The 22,018-nt window shown below is 43.1% G+C and overlaps 1 protein-coding gene across 1 annotated transcript in view; it reads left to right on the top strand.

The window, feature by feature from the left end:
- Window positions 1-22,018, top strand: part of abtb2b (ankyrin repeat and BTB (POZ) domain containing 2b) — a 44,107-nt gene that overhangs the window by 12,354 nt on the left and 9,735 nt on the right. Inside the window, exons 2-3 of the mRNA XM_068723382.1 lie at window positions 14,785-14,934; window positions 18,445-18,655. Coding sequence (XP_068579483.1) covers window positions 14,785-14,934; window positions 18,445-18,655 — 361 coding nt within the window. The remainder of the gene's footprint in view (window positions 1-14,784; window positions 14,935-18,444; window positions 18,656-22,018) is intronic.

Below are 22,018 nucleotides of genomic sequence, written 5' to 3'. Positions count from 1 at the left end.
TCTGATCTATCTACCTGGCTAAAGACAGAGAGAAGAGCAGAGTGGAAACAAAGTCAGGGACAGTGACAAGCACAGAGGCAAAAAAAGAAGAGAAAACAGAGCAGGAGATGAACCTGCCTTGTGGTTCTTGGCTCGAGTGCACTTCTGCTCTGAAGGCTGCAATTACCTTGTGACCGACTCGTGTTGGTAGCCAGAGAGTGGTGAGGTTAGTGTTTAGCTGGCCTGCACTGTGAGGTCAAGCACTATTCATGCTCTGGCTTGTGCATTTCTGCATGCAGCACTCTGTCGAACCCTCTCTGCCTTTCTGTTTGGGCTATCTTTGTCGCATATGAGTGTGTGCATGTCTGCAAGTCCGGTTTGCGTGTCACTGCAGTCTGAAAATCAAATCAGAGGAAAAACTGGCCTCCCCTCCCTCTCCTGTGCTCCAAATTTTGTCTTTCCTTATTTCGCTTCTCTTCCTGTCTTTCACCTGTCTCAGCGGCCTTCTCTCTGTGCACCCTGCCAGTTCTCCTCTGGCCGAGGGTCAGCCAGAGACTTCCTGCACAGGACTTCTGGAGTCAGGCTCCTGGGAACCTGTAGCTCAGAGACAACGGCTGGGGAAGGCATCATTATACACACACACACACCAGGAGGCTGAAGCTCGATTTTACAAACTTGCACAGCAACATTGTTGGGAGGAGGGTTGGTGGCGGTCTTCTTCTTTTTTTCCATTTGCTTCTTTAAATAGCACCACTGTCTTCATGAAGAATTGCTTCTTAACACATGTTCTCCCCAGCTCCTTCCCATCTTCATTATCGTTTTTTTATTTTCTTCCCATGTTTCTCTCAAGAGGCAAAAGGTAAATGTAGCTAATTATCACCCTGCAGTTTTTGCAAGCCCTTCTGAGACTTCACAGGATGAAATTGGAGAATGGGAGTTGTCCCAGGGTAGGGAAACAATGTGTGTGTGTGTGTGTGTGTGTGTGTGTGTGTGTGTGTGTGTGTGTGTGTGTGTGTGTGTGTGTGTGTGTGTGTTCCTAGCTTAAAGCTTTGGATAGTTCAAACCCCAACTCTGAACACTTGGCAGTTGAATTAAATATCCCGCGAGCCTCTCCTTCTGTCTGTCTAGCCATTTGTGGTGATGGGGTTTCCCAAGTGGGCAAAGCAGGGGCTGTTGTTTATCTTAGAATGAGACAGGAAGTACAAGAACGAAAAGTCAGAGCAAGAATTTAAAAAACAATGAAGGATTGGGCAGAAAAGAGAGATTTTGCCGAGTGAAAACCTGCCAGACGTGGAACAAATGCAGGAGGGCGATGTCGATGAAGACCGTCAGGCTGCACACATGCTCAGCCGTCATCATCACACTCACAGATTTGTCACTCAGTCTGCTGTTTGCACAGGAGCTATGTGAGCATGTGTGAGAATTGTCCTCTCCCCCAACTTGTTCACACAAACATTCCTCTAAAACACTCACACACCCACAGCACTCCTTGAAAGGGTCTCTGCTGGGCAGTCTGGTCTCTCTGGGAAGGGTAGAGGGGTTTGTGTGTTTTAGTGTGTGTGGTCAGGATGTGGCTAGCACCTCGCACTCGTCATGATTTACTAACAATACCCGTGGAGGTTAAACCCTGACACTCAGCACATATTACAAGTCTGAGTGGGTCGACCGTACAACGATCTGGAAACTTTCTCCCATTCCCTGATTTTGTTCACATTGTAGCAGTTTCACTCAATGAGTGTGTGTGTGTGTGTGTGTGTGTGTGTGTGTGTGTGCGTGCGCGTGCGCGTGCGTGCGTGTGTGGGTCTGATGATTTATCGATTGTTTCCTGCCAAGCTAGGTTTTATTAATTTCTGCGAAGGGCGTAGTTAATAATATACAATGTGGCCAGTCTAAATGTCATACGTGAGTTTGCCAGGGTGTGAGTTTCTGTGTGTTTGTGCGTTAGGAACGGTTTAAAGTCTGTCTGCTATTATTTAGCCATTGTGGTTTGGGAAGGGTTGTGGGAACATCAGTTGAAGTGAATTGACCGGGTCTTCTGCAATACTCGGGAAGAAATGCATTAAGTCACACACATGCACACTCGTGAGAACTGCAGCTTCCTAAGCACTTAAAAGCCATCGGACTTTGACTTCGGTATTGCTCGTACTTCTTAAAGTGCTCTGTTTGTTAAAGTGCTGTGGTTTAATAGTTTGAAGAAATATGGAGAGGATTGAAAAAGACAACTCTCTCTCTCTCTCTCTCTCTCTCTCTCTCTCTCTCTCTCTCTCTCTCTCATGATATATTTCCTCGTCACCTCCATCTGCTGCTGCGAGAGTAGGCCATCACTGGGTGGTCTACAGAGACCCCTGAATCAGTAGCCTCTGGTGACCTACATAACACACAGACACAAACACACCCATACGTAAACACACACATTGAGAGGCACAGACAGACACATTAAAACAGACTGCGGCGATTAAACATGTCTGAAGTTGTTTGAGATGACCTTATAAAGTATTTCAATGACTAACACTGAGTCAAGCTTTTCCGTTGCACCTGCACAGGCAACAGCTGGGAACACACACGGCAACAAACGCCACCTCTCGCACATATGCACACACACATGCGCTCACCTCCCACTAATTTATTTGTGTTGCTGCCGTGCCCGGGCAGAGGAATGTGTGAGCAGGTGCCCCCTGCGGAGAAGAAGCAGCAAACACTATATGTGAGTTGTTTGTATTGGAGTCATGACACTGTTTGCTTTGTGTTTGAAAGACAAGACTACAGTAGTGATGACCCAGGGTGATGGATAATGGTTTAGTTGTTTCAAGCGTTCCCTTTGTTTACTATTTTTTTTTTTAACCCATTCTTTATATTGCTAGTTGTCTCCCTCTCTAGCACACAGTGTGCAAAAGAGTTCAGAGAAGAACACAAGAACTTTCCATCGGAAGAGGAAAGAGTGATCATTTTATCAGTCGGAGCACTGAAAGACAACATAGATTGCTCCGTAACCCTCAGTCGAACATCCGTCACTGGGAGTGCATGTGTCTGTGTAGCATATACCATAGTGGTTAAAATGAGGCAATGTCCACTGTGACTTTTTGAGTTTTGAGCGGTTAAACAGAGTGAACAGAGTGATTCACTATTCTCAAAATGTATCAGTTTTACCTTGAGACAAGGAAAAGAGAGAAGAGGTAAAAGAATTTAGTACAAAGAAAGAAAGAGATAATTTAGACCCCTTATTATTTAAGGTATGATAACCCCTTTATATCTGCCTCGTGATGCATTGGGGAGGTCCCGACCCCCCCGGCCCAGATCACTTGCACTGCAGGTGTCTAAGCATGTGTGTGTGTTCACTTGTGTAACGATGACGTGGACACAATGAGGCTTTGTTCAACTTTTAGTATGTCCCATAGCGCTGACCCCCATGTGAGCACTTGTCAGCTCGTGGGAGGCTTGCATAAATGTGACTGTAGGACTTTGTGTGAATAAGTGTTTTGTGGGTGTGAAGATTTGCGGGTCAAACTAAGACGATGGACCTTTTTAGCAGGCTCCTTTTCGAGGTGTGGACACTCCCTATATGTTCAGTGTGTGTGTGTGTGTGTGTGTGTGTGTGTGTGTGTGTGTGTGTGTGTGTGTGTGTGTGTGTGTGTGTGTGTGTGTGTGAGAGGGGTGTGTGCTGGGTCAGGGGTGAGCTGTAAACCCCATTTGGGTGTCAGATGGGTCATACAGCCGGTTGAATGAGGTGCCTGCTCTGGCTAAAGGTGGTTTACTGCCTCCTGCTAAAGAGGTGGACGTCCCGACACGCCCAGCAGGTCCCTAACACACCCAGGTCACACAAACGCACACACACACACACACAATATGTAGAGCTGCTATCTGTGCTCGGCTGTCATCTGCACGACTGACACATAGACACATGATTTGTGATTTTGATGCCTGGTGCATACCGTGATTTAATCCTGTGCTAAAATGTGTGTGTCTACACTGGACGCATTAATCAGAATGTCACCGTGTGTGTCTGAGGTTGGGTGGTCCATTGATTTATTGCCAGTATATGTCGCTCTCACACATGTTCCAACAGTGACATTGATTTCCTGACTAATTGCGTGAGGTGCTCTGCCCACTCTAACCGGCCGATGTTACGACCGAGGCGCATCCCAGCATCGAACTCTCACCTCTCTTCTGTCTTTCACAGTGAGGGCAGTTGTTGTCAACAATGGCATGGACAATAGTAGAGTCAGGCAGCTGTAAATGGACCAACCCTCCTCATCACTGCAGACAAAAGAGCTTCGGGCCTTTTGAACAAAGCTCTTTTCTGTTCACTGCCCGCTGCTGTAAAATGCTGCTGAGTTGCGATGCCCATGAAATCATGCATACTCATCCTCTCTGTTTATCTTATCCATGGCAGGTTATAATGGGATGTAGTGGGGGTGGTTGTTCTTTCTTAATGCAGTCTTTATTGGAGCATGATGGCAGTAAGAGGGTTAATGCTACAGTGCTCTGCAAAGAGTATTCTGTCTTGAAGTAAATGTAGCCTCTCTTGTTTATAGCGCTGACTGTGCAGGTTTTACTCACTTAAACTAAGATATCTGTGGCCACTAATGGAAAGTTATGTAGTGCATTTACTCAAAGTTCAATTTTGAGGTACATAGAAAACATGATATGTTATAGAACTAACCAACAGTGTATAAAGCAGTGAGCGCCACTTGATCAGCTTCAACATTAAAATGTTACAATAATATAAGTATATTTTTGCATGTTTGACTTTTACTCATAATGGAGTATTTTTAAGTTGTGGTAAAATTATTAACTTCAGAGATGACCTGAACTCTTATTCTACCACTGTCTAGTTGATGCAAGTATAAACCGCACCTTGTAGCACGCAGAGACGCAAACATACTGTACGACACACTTGTCTGTGCGGCTGCCCAGAAAGTGGTTTGCCTTTCCTTTCCTTAGCCTTTTCCACTCTATGTGAAACTCAATCCAAGGATTAACTTTGAAAGAGAGAGTAGGAGAAAGACGGAAAGGATTGACTGAAAGAGTGAGCGAACCTCCGGTCCTAATCGTAACACTTCCACCATCCCCCTTGCCCATGCTTTTTCCCCCTCGTTTGACTCACCCTGTTCTGCGTCATGATTTTGCTCTCTACCCAGCCCAACATGGAATGTTAATCAGCAGAAAGCTGCTTTAGATTTACAGTGGGGAATTTGGATCCAGTTCTTTGAAACGTCAAACTCCTAAGACCCTCTATCAAAACCTCTTTGCTGCCGCAACAGTAGTTATGAACTGAACAGTACCTGTGTCTGCCTGTGGAAGTCACTCTGGTGTGAGAGGCCCAGCATGGCACTCCAAATGTGTGTTAATTAATATCTGAGCTGATGTGTGAATGCTTAATTTAGTGTGTAAGAGAAGAATTAGGGAGGAGAGAGAGAATCAATGTAATAAGTAATCAGTGAGTCACAGAAATGAGTCTATGGATGTTATCCTGGCTAAAGTGATAATGAATCAGCGCCACATGCGTGTGTGTGTGTGCGACACAGACACAGAAGTGTGTTATGCTGAGGTTATTTCAGTCTTTATATTAGCGTCATTTTTTAAAGGTGAAAGTTTATCAATGACAAAACTAATGTGCAAGCATGAAACAAATGCAAGCTGTGATTACTCTGCAAGCTAGGTCTTTCAAAGAAAATGAATAAAGCTGATAAACCACGTTAGGAAGTTGCATGATGTCACTGAAACAATCCATTTTAGGCTACTTTACCTGGAGTTTGTATGCAAGGGATGCCAACTGACAGAACCGAGTGTGCGTCTGTGAAAATAGGGAGCAGATGAAGCTCGAGTGTGAATTGGTCCTGCCGGCTCAAAACATCTGTGAGCTTTACAATTCTGCATTTTCACACAATTAATGTTCAATCCCTGCCCACTTTAAAACCTTTACTTGCCGACTGGCCAGAGTACAAATATGTTAAGAGGTTGCTCAGTTTTTTTGTTGTTAATTAAAAGTTTAAGGCTCACACTATTTAATTCCATTATAGAAGTACTTCACATCTGGCTAACACCAAATAGCCAAAGTTCATGTTTATTTGATGGTGAGTGGTTTCAAACATCCATCACAGCAAAAGTCAGGAGCACTTTTAGGCATCTGAGAGATTCACACAGCCAACTGGCCAGGGACATTTTAACTGTAGTTTCCTCTCCTGAAAAGAATATCAACCTCCAACTCAGTCTTCAATAGCGTGATTTACTGATGCTAGTGTGTGTGTGTGTGTGTGTGTGTGTGTGTGTGCGCGTGTGTGTGTGTGCTACTGACGACGGCAGAGATCAGGCCTTTCCTCAATGAGCATGTTGTCTGCCATCCAAACTGACTGGCTCTCTGTTCTCACTCTCTTGAGGGTCCAGCTGAGAGAAAATGAGCTGATCACACAGACAGAATGGGAGCAATTAGTGCAAACACACACTCACGTGCGCGCGTCGTGCCTCTCTGCCCGGTCTGCTGCCCATAGTGTTACTTGTCGGAAAACTGAATAGAGGGCAGCTTGTTCTTGAAAGGGAGGTTAACCGTTTCTTTTTAAAATGGCCAAATAAAACAGCCAGCCCTTGATCTGTTCCAGCCAATAAGGTCCCGTCTTTACTGTGGTCACATGTGAGCGGTTGACTTTTAAAAAATGTTACTAACGAGAATTGTTCTCCAAACCGAAGTGCATGCATTGCCACCATTATATCTTGCCCTCCTCTTGAGTTTGTATCCGTCAAACACTTCACCTCTTGGCAGTGTTTTCGATGGTGACATCATCTCAAAAGCTATAGTGGATTTGATTATGAGAGGGCGGATTTGAGGTTATGTTTATGTGGATGTGTTATTGCAGGGTGTGTGTAATATCCATCGCCCTGTGTCATAAAGAAAACAAAACCAGCCTCCATATACAGTATATTGTATTTCCAGCCCCAGCAGTGTACAATAAGCCAGTGAAACCTATAAACCCTAGTGGTCCAGTAATGGAGCTATACTGTCCCTTCGCTGCACATTATGTGAAGTGGCGTCACATATGGAAACGGGGGAATGTTGAACACGACTAGATAGCCACAGGCACCACAGTTGGCCTGGAATGTAAAGTATAAAACATGATTAGAGAGAGAAAGAGGGAGAGTTAAGGGGGGGGGAGAACGCTGAAGTCATGTTTAGGATTAGGGTTAGTTGTATAGAGGAGCTTATGGCGATATTTTTCAGGGCTGTGGGAAACCAAAGCCGTCTTGAATCCTACCACTCCTAATTTGTGTGTGTGTGTGTGTGTGTGTGTGTGTGTGTGTGTGTGTGTGTGTGTGTGTGTGTGTGTGTGTGTGTGTGTGTGTGTGTGTGTGTGTGTGTGTGTGTCTTTCTTCCGGGGTAGTGGTAAGCATGTTTTTTGCAGACCACATATACCAACTGAAGTTAAATTTCTTTCTTTTTTTTGTCTGGCGACCCCGATCGAGGGAGTACCATGAGGTATCGGCCTGCGTAGATGGAGACCTCATTAGTTTTCCTGCTGAAGTCTCCTTCTTATACAACTTACAAACATGAACACACGTCTTGTCCTGCATCTTAAGTCGTTGCACAAGCAACCGAATAAACAAACAAACATTCACCAGGGTGAAGTGCGTCGCTCACGTCATTTTGCAGGCTGGACAGTTAATTAGCTGCTCAGCTGCTGCACATCAAACATGCACGTAAATATACCTGCAAATATCACTTTGGTCTGGTAAGATGCTGGTGTAGTCCTGTTTCCACTACCACTACTACCTGCCAGCTGCTGTCAATCAAACAACTGACTGGAGATAAAAAGGAGGATTTCTGATAGTTCTTCCTTTTTAATAATATAACAAAATCTATTAACAATACGTTTAAAAAGGGATGACTAAATGTGATTTCAGTTGGACTTTAATGCCAAAAGCTTAATGCTGGATTACAGCAAAAGTCTGAGAACAGCAGGCAGCTCAGGCACATAAAATCCTTTTAACTCTACGTGTGTTTCCTTCACATTCACCAAAGAGAGGAACTTTCCTATCTTTCCATCTTCCATCTGCTCTTGCAGTGATTAATGATGTGTGTGGGTGTTCTCTCTCTGACTTGGGGAAGCCCCCTTTTATACAGCTGATAAGGTTACTTCCTCTTTTAGCCCCAGCTGAGCGCCACCTCTGACCCGTGACCCCTTATAGTCGGGGGTCACCAGAGGTGTCAGGGGACATCAACCAGACCTCACATCTCTCGCCTGTCTCTGTCTGGCATTTTATCAGACCCTAACAGGCGTGTGTGAGTATGTGGTTGTGTGAGTGAGATCGGTAATTGTGATGCCTTTTTTAAATCGGAAACATCTCGAATCGCTCACACGAATATTCAAGTGAAAGGTCGAGTGTACTGTAAGCAGCGTCAGCTTATGAAAGCTTCTCTGTCTGCCCTCAAATCCACAAAGGTAGGTTGTATTTTGAAAGACGTGCTTATATGTTAACATGTCAAACTAATGATTATTTTTAGCCTAAATACTAATAGACCACTTTAAGTTTGTAAATGCCCCTCTGTCCCACTTGAATTCTGTTAAGATAAGGAACGGGATGAGGGTCCACCAGAGCAAGCAAACACATGGATATTTTTAACCCTGTATGAACTCAGAGAGACATACAATAAAGTTCATTCATCAATCTCACTGTTATTCTCTCAGAAAATCATGCTCAGTGCTTCCAACAGAAGACCTGTGTGTTGCACAGAATCTTTAAGAAACGGTGAGAGGAATGTGGTGTGTGCGTGTGTGTGTGTGTGTGTGTGTGTGTGTGTGTGTGTGTGTGTGTGTGTGTGTGAGAGAGGTTGGATGTGTGAAAAACAGGTGTTTTGGTGGTTTTAAGTGTGGAAAACAAGAGGTCGGGCTTGTGAGTGAGGGATCACGTTTGGCCTGACATGAAATAAAGCACAAGCATGTGTGGGTCTTTTGTTGTGTGAAAGACACACTCTCTGAAAAACAGAGGAGAGCAGGATACTGTGGGGTGATACACACCCAATAACAACTCGGCCAAACACTGTACTATTGTGTGACTGTCCACCCGCCAGCCTCCACACAGGGACTAGCGCATAGCCTCCTGGCCCAGAATCAGAGCTTCTTCCTGGGCAGGGGAAGTGCCTTTGAAGCCCCCTTTCCCTGACTTGCTGATCCATCCACCCTGTCATCAATGAAGAGGCTGTTAATAGAGACAAAGCAGGTGCTCACTGTTTTGTGTGTGTATGTGTGAGACAGAGTTTTTCTCATACAGCAGGATCAAAGCTGATCATGTCCTTCTGTCTTTCACACACTCTCTTCGGTAGACAAAACAAATCCACACACAGAGACCAATTATAGTCCAAGAATGCAGTTTTATCTGGGCTGAGCTGGTGGAAACAGAAATGAAACTTGTTATATTGTTATGTGCTAGTAGCAATATAAACTAACTTGTTACAAAATATTTTGGATGCATCCAATCTCAAGTATGAATGTCATTTTCTACTGATAAAGTCAAACATGAAGTTATCTTTTCAGTGAAATGTTACTGATTAAAATGGTTATGATATTTATTAATGAAAGCTTGGCATAGTGAACAGATGGTCCAAAGCAGATTTGAAATTTGAAATTCGATTCAATGTCAATTCACAGGATCAGGGTTTCGCCGTGCTCTGAGAATTTAGAGCTGTTTTTTTTTCTGGCCAGTTATTGAAGGTGAAACCCAAATATCTTCCAAATATTTGCTGATAAAGAAGGCATGTGAAGCAGTAATGTCCCCCTAAGCCTAGAGATGTTCTACCCTAAACCCTAAACCAAGCATGTGTGCAAAAAAACACAAAATGGTGACATTGGGAGATAACACGAGATATCGAAGAGCAACAAAGAATGAGAGTCGAGGCTTGTGGGAAAGGCAGCGGTGTGTTCAGTTCTGTTAACTCAAACTGTTTGCTGGCACATTTTATTAGTGAGTCGCTGTTCAAAGTTGTTATGATTTCCTGATGATGTATGGAAATTTGATTTGACGTCAATATTATGAAAGTGATATGACTCATTAAAGCACTTAATTGAGAGTGACAGCGCGGCTGGGCAAAGTTTCAAAAAGTTTCAGCATAGTAGAAAGTACTTTTTCTGACCTTGTTGTGGCGCTTTGTCCAACATCATCGTGAGGGATGTCTTGGCTGTGCTAGGAGGAGCCCTAATGGTTTCGAGAGATAGCTTGGATGGGCCGGGGACTGCCACAGGCTTTGTGGTAAGTTTCAGCTGTGATTTGTAGCTGTGATTCCCACATGACATTTGCAGGGTCAACCTCAGAAATGAAACCATAACGGCCGCAAAAGAATGAATCCCTTGTGCCACTTGTCTTCCCCCTCCCCCTTCTCACCCTTTTCCCAGTCTCCCAGATATTGCTGTCTCCCCCCCCACATATCCCTCCTCTGCATGACTCATTCATCTTCCACCAAAACTCTACAACCGTCCTCCCCTCCTCTCTGTCTTATGCTAAGCCTCTCGCAGTGCCAAAGAAAAATGATGCATATGGTGCTGGAGCTGCCGCTGGTGCTTGTGATATTAGTGGTGGTGGTGGGGACAGGCCCTGGTTGGCTTGCGGACCTACATCAGGCCCGATGACGCAGGCTGGGGTTCAGCGGTGAAGCAAGCAACGGGGTGGGACTGTGGGAACTGCTGAGAGTGTGGTGGTGTGTGAATATTTGCCACATGCTTTGAACGAAGATGGCAGAATCAATTGAAACTATGTTAACATTTCAAAACATCTTGCTTTTGTTCAAGATGTGTCTATTTCAGGCGTGCTAAATATAGTCTAAAGATTAATCTGTAAAAGTACACGCAACTTCCGAATCCATTCATACCAACGCCTGGTTGGTTTAGTAAAGAATTTAAAGTGCGATGTTTTGAAATGTAATTGTTTTTTAATTGGTTTACTTTATTACAAGAAGGAAAAGGACGAGAGCTGTGCTTTAACGGTTGCTGAATCCGTCTTTAACGGTTCATAATCATACTGGTTTAATTAGTCCTCCAGGTATTATCGTGTTTCTATTTTGAACCATTTGATGTATTTATACAAATAGTAACGTCAATGTGACGTTCTTGATGAATCACATGCACTACAGGGAGTCAGAATAACTGGGTTCCTTCGCACACCATCGCTCAATCCCATAGACACGCAGCCTTGCGCACACCTGCCGACACATCATTTCTTTCCACACACCCTCACCCACACTAATGAGACAGTATCTCTCAGAATGGCTCTCACACCTCCGGAGGCATGAGTCTCTCTCACATAAGTAGGAATCAAACCATTTCTGAATGAGGTATTCACAATACATGTACCAGACAGTACCAACACCTACTACTCTGTCATGGAGGCCGCTGTAGTTTTAGTGGCCGTAAAACACGTTGATGTACAGACAGTGAGTCAGTTCAGGGGAGTAGAACATGGAAAAGTTAACACAATAATGTTCGGTCTCTCGAGCGTGCAGCCATCGCTATGAAAAAAATGTTTCTGTGAAAAGATAGTCCAAGGCCTTTAAAGATTAATAGGGGAAAAAAGAGATTCACGCAAAGTATTGTAAAAATGTTTGAGCTCCAGATGCTTCACCCACATTTATACAGCGTGTGCTCAATGTCATTTTTAGGAATGATAAACAAGCTGCGAAGGCAAAGCCCTCATCATACTTATCAAAATACCTAAAATGACACATTGAAGAGGGGCAAACATACTTTATATGCACAGACGTGTGTGTGTGTGTGTGTGTGTGTGTGTGTGTGTGTGTGTGTGTGTGTGTGTGTGTGTGTGTGTGTGTGTGTGTGTATGGATATGTTTGTGCTTGTGTGAGTGAACAGGGATGTGTTGAAGCTTGTCTACTGCTGGTTGTCTGATGCACAAGTTCTTTGTAGCAGTGGTTCTCTGCTGGACTCAGCCATTTCCATTGTGTTGGAACGGGGAGTCAGCACATATTATACAGGTCACATGGTGCAGAGAAAGTACCAGAGAGAGACTAAATGAGACTTTAATTCTATCAATATGTTTTTCATTTAAGCACTTAGGGCTGCCCCCTCTTAGTCGATTAGTCAACTCACTCAATTTTGGTCTTGGTCAACTAAGATTTCTTTTGTCTATTTCTTTTTTCATACTGAATGACTTATTTCCAAGAAATGTTTGAGCACCACTCACTGAAACATACTGTACATCCAGCTCACATTTTGCAACAAAACATTTAGTATCCAAAACGTGCTGATATCACAGTTGCTGCATATATAGCATTTCATGAATCAGGATACGTTATAATTGCCACTCTCAAAAATCTCCTCTGCTACTGAGCTTTGTGTATACTTGCAACCTGAATTTAAAGGTAGTCAAAGTCTGGGCGTACCTTTGATGCATACCTGGGAGACGCCCTGCTTATTTTTTGCTTTGAGCACCAGTACATGTTTACTGTAAGCACATTTCACTATATCTCCCACAATTAACAGTGCAGAAAGACGTATTTAGGCAAGACGAGTGTATTCTGTGAAAAGGTTTATTGGTGAGCCACTGGTGTTTATAATATTTTGTCCTTTGCCGAAATTCAGTCCGCTCATTTTTTTTCTCAGTTCAGTCTCCTCTTGTGTCATGGGATGCTGAGAAAAAGAGACTTCAGAGTAAAATGAGTTTTTTTTTTCTTTCTTTCTTTTTTTTACACATCAGGGTTTTTTTTCTTTCAACAACCCTCTCAGATTCCAAAAGAGGACACAGTTTGCCGGAAGCACATGGGAATGTCATTTTAGGGATGGCAGCCCATCTTTTCCCCTTTGGGGGAGCAGGGAGAGTTTGAGATGAGGCGTTTTTCCTCCGGCTTTGTAAGTAAATCACAAACCTGCCCAGATCATTTTCTTCTTTTCCATTTCTTTTTTTCTATCCCCAGCCATCACCCACTCATTTCCTCTGGCTTGGCAGAGAGCTTTGGTTTGCTACTGAAGCCAAAATAAAGGTTAACCTTTGGGCAGCTAACCGTGTTCACCCAGACTGACAAGCTGCACAGTAGCTAACAGCGCACTCTGGTTCTCACATAACCACATATTGCTCCAGACAAAGCTAATGATGAGGGTGTGGGAGCAAAAAACAGCCAGCAAAGAGATACTAATAGGCAGAAAACAGCAGTCCACATGTTCTTTCCTTCACAGAAGAGGGTTGCAGCAGTGAAATAGCAGGATGAAATCCTCGGTTTATAAAAGAATGATGTTATCTCCTCACCGGCATTTAAGTCTGACAGCCAGCTGTCACATAAAATATAAAACCAAACTTAGTTTTTAACTGCTACATAATATAATCTGTCTGTTATCTGTTTTTTTATGGAGGGGAGTAAGTGATACTCCTTTGACAGATGTTCTCCTTAACATTATGTGATGTCTGGCTGACTGGGACTCCAAAGGGTCCTTTCAAAGAGGAAATACCACGCGTGTCATAGATTGAATGTTTTCATAATTATGATAGTAGATGGAGTGCCCTGCAAAAAACAAATGTAATCAGTGATGTCATCCTGCATATCAACCATGATGACCATGATGAGTTAAAATGGACTTCTTTACAGAGTAGTTTGGTAATATGGTTGTCAAAGTTCTTTAGTGTTACAGTATATTCTTTTATTTATCAAAAGGGTTGATTGACTATTTTCTTTTTGATAAAATCTAGACATAAAAAGGATGCCTTTCATTTGTTCTATTGTAGGTTTAGGGCTGAGCGAAAAGACAAATATCTTCTATCACAAAAAAGGTCATTTCATATCTCGATAACAATATATATCACGATAAAGCATGTTTTGTTAATTCAATGAATAAAAAGTCCATATGAAATAACCGCATGGTAAAGGCCATTTTAGTATACTCCTGTGTGAATGAAATACTCAATGAATGAAAAGTACTACATTTATATAGTATATATTCCTATTTATTTAAGAATGTTAGTTCAAAATAAATATAACAGTTCCAAGTGAAATTATAGAGAACAAATTTATAAATGTTTTCAGCTAAACACTGACTATATTTACATGTACACATAGTAATCAGATTAAGACAATAGTTTGATTTAACATGAGAAATAACTAAGTAACCATAACTGTAAGTGGATCCTTTCTCCTCCTTCAAACTCATTTCAATTTCGTTTTTAAGTATTTACATCCAGTTCATCAAACACTCCTCGCTCAAGTCCTTCAAACAGTCCTCCCACCCAGAGCCAAGACTTAAAAATCAGCCTGACAACATTTTACTGCATGCTTTTTCTATACAAATCAAGACGATCAAATTAAAAGTCATCCTTCTTTCATTAGCACATTTGTTTGTTTGTCTTCTGTGTGTGTGTGTGTGTGTGTGTTTGTGTTTGTGTTTGTGTTTGTGTGTGTGTGTGTGTGTGTGTGTGTGTGTGTGTGTGTGTGTGTGTGTGTGTGTGTGTGTGTGCATGTGTGTGTGTGTTAGTGTAATAAAGGTCAGAGTAGGGGTGGTTAGGGTCCTGGGCTTCTGGTGTTCTTTGACCTTTTCAGCACTCTGTTGATTGATGACATCCTAAATGTCTAAATATGAACCCATATAAGTCATATCAGCTTTAACTATCATGTATCTACTAGTCTGTAACCATCCTCATATTACTAATTTCTTCAAATATTTGCAAATATTTGCACTGTGTAAATACCACTAGAAATTGTTTTGGGACTTCTGCAGAAGCAGTGTGGATGGATGCTGCCGAAGTTATGGTGGCTTGTGTGCAGCAGCGCTCACAAACTTATCATATTAATCATAAACGCCATTCTCTCTGTTTTTGTCTCCGTAGGGGTTTTGTCTCTCCCGGCCCATTTCAGTCCCTACACAGAGAACCAGCAGACGTCAGTGGACAGCAGGGAAGATGCCTATGCCCAGCTGGAGCTGAGGACGCTGGAACAGTCCCTGCTGGCTACCTGTGTGGGCAGCATTTCTGAACTCAGTGAGTATGCGTAGCTCAGACTAGTGTGTGGTCCTGGATCTACTTTATATCAACGTTCTTTTTCAAATTTCATGTTTAATCTGTTAAATTCCTCTGAGCTCCTTTAACAATCATAAAATAACAACAGTGAAGCTATAAACCATTCTTGTTATCCCAGAAATAATAAAGTAATTGTCATATTTTTTGAAATACATGACCATATTCTGAACACTTTCTCAACATACCTTGTTATTACTACACTGGCTCTGGAAGACAGGACAACTTTCTTCTGCCAAAAAGGCTGTTATTTCAGACAGAGCAGAGATAATACAGTGATAAGCCCCAGTGTGTGCCTTATTGTGAAAGTCATGTAATGTGCGCTCTTTTAAAATTAAGCCAATAAATAGTTTATCTTCACGTGGAGCTCTGGAGAGTAAAGTGATAATGCCTCTGATTGCTTTTTGTCTGTCCCTGATCTGTTGTGCTAGGCAGTGTTCATCATTGTTAACTCAAACCCAGTCAAGTTAGTCAACATGGGAAAATTCTCTTTACTAAGAAAGATTTACTTTTAGAAACTTTGGTTTGAATTTTGGGCAGTAGATATATTTTATTTGGTACATTGACACAGTAGTGTGTATATTGCAGGGTAGAAAATGAAATTTTTTTAAACTTTTTTTTTGGATGATTGTTTTCCCCTGATGTTAGAAATTGGAGGTGTTTACATCCACAATCACTCTTAATTGTGTTTTATGGGGCAAATATCTTGAATCTGGGGGCAAATTCTCCCTTTCATCACATCTCTGATCCTGTTTTTTTAGTCCTATACATACATTGGGTCTCGTGGATCTCTCTGTGGAGAGGTGAGAGACCTCCCTGGGACCTTTTTCCTCCAACCATCGCAGTTTGAATGATTGGATAAATATTGCCAGTTGTAGATGACCATGTTTCATACACATGGTTAGTAAACAGAGCAGCATGCAGACACACATGCACACAGTCATACTGTACTCTACTGTACGTATGGTTTGTTTAAACTGGAGGCTCTGCTAGAATGGGCAGATGATGGAGAGCTGGAATCAGATCATTAAAAAGTGAGAAAAGACACGAGTAGAAAGAGAGTGGAGAGAAGGAGGTGGGAAATGTAGGAGGTGGGGGATTAGGTGGATGGAGTGCATATTTGCTAAAGCAGGGTTGTGTGGGTGTGGGGGGGGGGGTGAAGGGAAATGATGGAAAGGTAGAGAGGTGAAGAGTTAGGTTGTCAGTGCAGGGAGAGAGGAGGAGGGATAGAGATTAGTGTTGGTGGGAGCGAGTATAAGTTTCCTTCTCCAAATGAGCTAACACTCTGCCATTTGTTCCTCCGGTACAAGGCCACGTTCATACACGGCCGTCGTTAGTGAGGCATTAAGAAAGTGCACACACACTCTCAAACACAGGCACACTCTTTCTCTCACTTGCTCAGTGGTCTCTTTGTGCCACATCTCTCTGGTGGTGTGAAGCTGGGCTGTTCTGGGCAGGGCTGGCATCCTTCAGACTCATTCGCGCCTACAAACACACACACACACACACACACACACACACACACACACACACACACACACACACACACACACACACAGGCATGTGTTCACCAATACCCATACACACAACAAAAACACAGAGGGTTTGGCACTCTGATCTGAGCCCAAGAGACCAGGCAGACACAGAAGCATCTGTGCTAAGCTTCTCAGTCCTGTTGGATCTCTAGACTGGACTTGGCCATACACAGGAATCCACAGCATACATTAACAGGCTGGATAATGGATGGCAGGGTACTGGACATTTCAGCTTAATGTCCAAAATTGTTGGAACTGTAGTGCAAGCATTAGACTGGCTCTGAAATTTGTGTTCATACAAGTTTCAAAGTTTCATATTCAGCTCTGTGGTGGGCTTCACCAGATATGGGAAACTATGAATACATGACCATCCGGTTAAGTAAGGGAAATATTAAAAATCATGATCAGGCTAACCCATATTGTATGAGCTTTGTGCTAAAGCCTGTAAAGCCAATTAGTGATCTGGGGTCACACAGAGTCCAGACAAAAACTTGTGTCAACAGGTTTATTCTGAATTGAGAGTACAGTCAACATCTTCTAATTATCTTATTATGTAAAACATTTAATTATCTTGCAACTTTGACCTAAGATACTTATTTAGTCAATATGTATTCAAAAAGCAGGCATGTCACAGTTTTTTACTTCCAGGCTTCCACAAAGACTCCAATATAAGCTGTAATCTAAGACTGAAGGATTTCATATCCTTCTGACCCCTGGAGCTTAGTTTAGCCTCGGGGCACAATATGGGCTGGAAAGCCAGGGAGAGGCTCTCCATCTTGGGCAGGAATTCCTCAGAGACCTCCTGGAGGGACTGCTGGTGGTGGTTAACACAAAGGAGGCCCTTCAGCTTGAAGTGGGGTCTGTTTTGGGAAGGCCGCTCCAAACTAACCCCCCTTGAAGTACCCCAAACCCCTTAATATCGACACACACACACATACACACTCACACTGCTGGACTCACCAGCCTTGGCCCCCTGGCAGCCTCTCACTCATGGTAATCTGGTTAGAAATTAACCCAGGGGTAATTATGTTAAATGAGCGTTACACCATCCCAAGTTCAAGCTGGCCTCCTTCCCTCACACTGCCTCTCTCTCCCCCCCCACATCCCCTCCCTGTGACAACTGATATTTTGTCTCTCCACCGTGCTCCTGCTCTGACACCCAATGCTACAGGCTCTACTCCTTGCAACCCTACACCCTCTTTTTTGTGTTTTGTGCGTCTATTAATGTCTTCTTAGGTTGATAAATTCCTCATATATTACACTGTGCATCCAGTAATCTGAATTGGCCTTCATCCAAGTGCACGGGGTTGTCCACTTAGCTCACTGTGTGGGTGGATGAATCCTCTGATAAGCTGCATATTTTGTATGTCTTTATCTCGCCAAAGCAGTGTTTTCACACAAGTGGTAGTCAAGACAGATGTAAGACTTCAGCACAGATCTTGTTTTTTATCATGTGACTGACTCCCTCCTAACCAGGCTGAGTGCAGGGATTGAAATACGTCAATACAGAAACAGTTGAATGGTTCATTAGAGCCTGTGGTCAACTGTCTGTTAGCCCATTAACTCCTTCAATGATTAAAGATGAATGGCTGTTTAGACTGGCCGTCTGGCTGTGCTTACTGATAATGAGACCGCTAATGGCAAATACCACTAGAGACATGGAGCGAGAGTAACGACAGTAAAGGAGGGTTGGAGTGGTTTAGGAAAAGGGGAACTCCAGTTGGATTAGGAGCCCACAGGGTTTATACTGGCCACTAACTAACTACTTTTGTTATAGTTTTAGTTTTTTTTATATGTCATTTGGCCCACATTCCAGTGTTCTCTGATACTGTATTAAGAAGAACTGAGTAAATTAAATGAACAACTGTCGTGTATGTATTAGAACAAATATCTACTAAACCATCGACCTCCCATCTTTCTCTTATTTCCTTTGTTCCAGGTGACTTGGTGTCGCGTGCAATGCACCACATGCAGCGCCTGAGCTCAGTGCGTCTAGGACTGAGTCCAGCCCGCCACGCCCGTCCCCAACAGCCCGTGTCCTGGTCGCCGGACGCCCTCCACACCCTGTACTACTTCCTGCGCTGCCCACAAATGGAGTCCATGGAGAATCCCAACTTAGATCCCCCACGCATGGCACTCAGCAAGGAGAGGTGGGAGTCATGCATGTCCGGACAAGAGCGGTTTAGATGCTCTCCAAAATGTATCACAGGCAGTGAAATAACCGATCTAATCTTAGGCAGTTCTTTTTTTTCGCCCAATTTCGGCTTTGGATACACAGATAATAGGTTTCATAGTATTCTTGATTTTCCTTTCATGCATTTTATGCTTTGATTTCCTGATCACATCTGAATTAGACAGGATTTGATTCATTAGGTTGACATGGATGTGATTAAGGGCAGCACACTACCCATTGCAAATACACAAACTCAAATACACTAACATCCAGCCTCAGAAATAACAAACAGGTTCTAATCAAGTGAACAGCTTTTTCACAGACCACCTTACGTTCTTAGCCATTCCTGATTCCATTGCCCTCTACTTATTGAAGTGTATGTAAATTACAGGTGAGCAAGAGACTCCAGGTGTTAATGTTAGTCTGATAGAAGGGTTCATTGCACCTTTAGAGTGTAAATTAGGCTGAAGACTGGTGATTTAAGGGGTTTTCAAGAGGTGCTAATGGTCTGTAATTCTGTTAGGGTCTCCTCAGATCTTCTTTGAGTTGCCTTTGGAGAACAATTATCATTCTTGTCTTTTTTTAGTCCTGAGACAACTGGTTGGGACAGCCTGCCTGCAGAGTAGTATCACATTTATATTGTATTCCAATTTTTTGGTGTAAGCAGTAAACCTGATTATTTTGAAAAATATTTAGCTGCAGGTCAAATAGATGTAAGAGATAATGTGCCGTCAGTTAAGGTAAGGTTATTAGTTTCACTTGTGTGTGAGAGAAAAGTACTTGCAGTCTGCCCACACATCTGGGCCCTGGACTCACAGAATGCATGTATGTGTTCCAGAGTAACCATGTGTTAAAAATGTCAGTGGAAAGCGCTCTTTCTGTGTAAAGGTTAATTACACTTTTAAACGGATGTAGGGAGGCCTGTCTAAAGGTAGCACTCAAGCATACAAATAGGATGCAGCTCTCACTTAAGTGTGTGTTTCAGTTTGCTGTGGTAGATTGTTTGAATTTGTATCCACAATTAATGTTTTAACCTCTAGAAATTCATGTGTTTGTGATTGTTGGGTTATGAGGAGGACATGACATCTGTGAGATCATCATACTTCCGTAAAAGTTTTTGTGATGAAATCAGCCAAATATCTTACCTAAACACACACACACACACACACACACACACACACACACACACACACACACACACACACACACACACACACACACACGCACACACACACACACGTGTATACACTCAGAGCCAGCTGGCTCCTATACATTTAATAATGAACTGACACAGCGTGAGTGAGCAAAGGTGGGCTCCTCATTAGCATCAAAGGGAACAGAACAGCAAATATACACCCCTCTTTTCACTATCCTGGCTGTTTCTTGATGTTTTTAATGTTGGGTGTATATCAGCCTGGTTTATGTGTGCAGGATGAAATGATTTAGCATCCTGTTATACTGTATACTTCGAAACATCTGTGACTTTCTGTTTTTCTTTTTATACATCTACTGAGTTGCCTACATGCTTCTCTGTGTGACTGTGGAGTGTAAATGCATGACAGACTCAGGTGGTAGAGTAGAGCAGGGGAAACCTGCTAGTGATTACTATGTGGGTGCCTGGTAATGGTACAGATTGCTCTCCTACAATGGGCCTCTCAATCTCTCTGGCTCACCCTCTATTGAAAGTTTTATAAAATCTTTGGTGGAAACCCAAAACCACCAAATCTGTGTGGGCCACATCATCAAACATTTTAGGGAGCCTGGTGAGAGCCTTATTCCAGAATCCTCCAGACTACGCAAGACACACTTTTTCTTATCATCCTTTAAACCTGGTGCTTAGTTGTGGTTGTTACAGATCCTGTAGTATTGGAGTGTTAGGCTGCGTTAAGAGTGAGAGGGCAAACACCAGTGTTTGTGTCTACTTAGTTCTGCACTCACACACTCCTCTTTAAGCCACGGAAAAATAACTTTTATTAGTGCTGAAAGTTATTAACCAATCTATTTAATGGTAGAATCACTAGTCTCTCCACCCAAAACGAGCACTTCCAAGCTCTGCTGAACAGACCACCCCGACCCTTCTACATCCTTCAACGGATGAAAGGGAGCACTAATGGATAGATGTGTTACTGTGATAAGAAGTAGCCAGTGGAGCTTACAAGCACAGATACATCAGAAAACATCACCCCCCCCTTATGGAGCCATTATGAGAGTAATCTGACTCTAGATCAGTGGTTAACCTTGACCCTCTGCACCACATGATGGGGTCTGCTTCAAGACCTGCTTTCAGTTTCTTAAACGTGAACTCAATCCCAGTGGCTTTGAGATATAGGACATATTGGACATATGGGGCCAGTGTAGTATATGTGAAGTTGCCACCTGGGGAGAAAAGCCCTGGCTTTTCATTTTGGAAAGGTAAGAGTTCATACACACCTGACCACAATTTGGGCTGACTGTCTATTTATGACCAGCCAGGTGATGGAGAGAACGGCGCCATGAATCAGAGCTAACGTTTATATGTGTATGTGTGTACACATGTGTGGGACAGTTTGTGTGTGTGTGTGTGTGTGTGTGTGTGTGTGTGTGTGTGTGTGTGTGTGTGTGTGTGTGTGTGTGTGCGCACATGTGTGGGACAGTTTGTGTGTGTCTGTGTCTACGTCCCGCTGTTCTCAGTGTGCAGCCTTAGCATGTCGGCCCAGCAGGCTAGCCAGAAGTGCTATCTAGTTTCAGAGTTAACAGGAGGCTCAGCTTTGATGTCGCACCGACTCTCAGACGAAGCTAAAGTTTGTGTTTCAGACTGAGGGGCATAACCCAGACACAAAGGTCAGATGGGAGGTGTATGGGGGGAGCGCTTCAGATAGAGGGAGAAGGGTTTGAGGAAAGAAGGAGGGATGGCTTGTGGGATAGAGGCCAGAGCTGCGTGGGTGTTTGTACAGACATGCTCCATCTGTACGCAGTCGTGGGCCACTGGCAAAGGTGTATATACATATGGCCTCAGCTGATTTGTGTTGATGCACATTTTTATGTATATCCTCTACTACGCACAAACACACACACACCCTACCACACACTCGCACAACTTTAAAGGTTAATTGGTTTAAAACTGCAGCTGAAAGAATTTACTGGAAAACCAGTATTTATGAAAGGAAGCACCTTGGTTATTATGCAGGGATGACAAGTTTTATGTCGTTTTACTTACTAAAACACAGGCTGTGAAATGCTGATTGATGAAGTTAAGGGCAGGGAAAATCTCTCTGATGGATCAATAAGCGCTACGTGTTAAAAGCTTGATGCGCTTGATTGGAGCTGCTTTAATTCTGGATTAGTGCGTGTGCAGCGTGCA

Source organism: Cebidichthys violaceus, unplaced genomic scaffold, assembly GCF_023349555.1.
Source record: "Cebidichthys violaceus isolate CVI_PGR_0920_01 unplaced genomic scaffold, fCebVio1.0.p SCAF_3, whole genome shotgun sequence".
Taxonomy (NCBI): Eukaryota; Metazoa; Chordata; class Actinopteri; order Perciformes; family Stichaeidae; genus Cebidichthys; species Cebidichthys violaceus.
The sequence above is the reverse complement of the archived record's forward strand: the minus strand, read 5'-3'. Positions and strand labels throughout refer to the sequence as shown.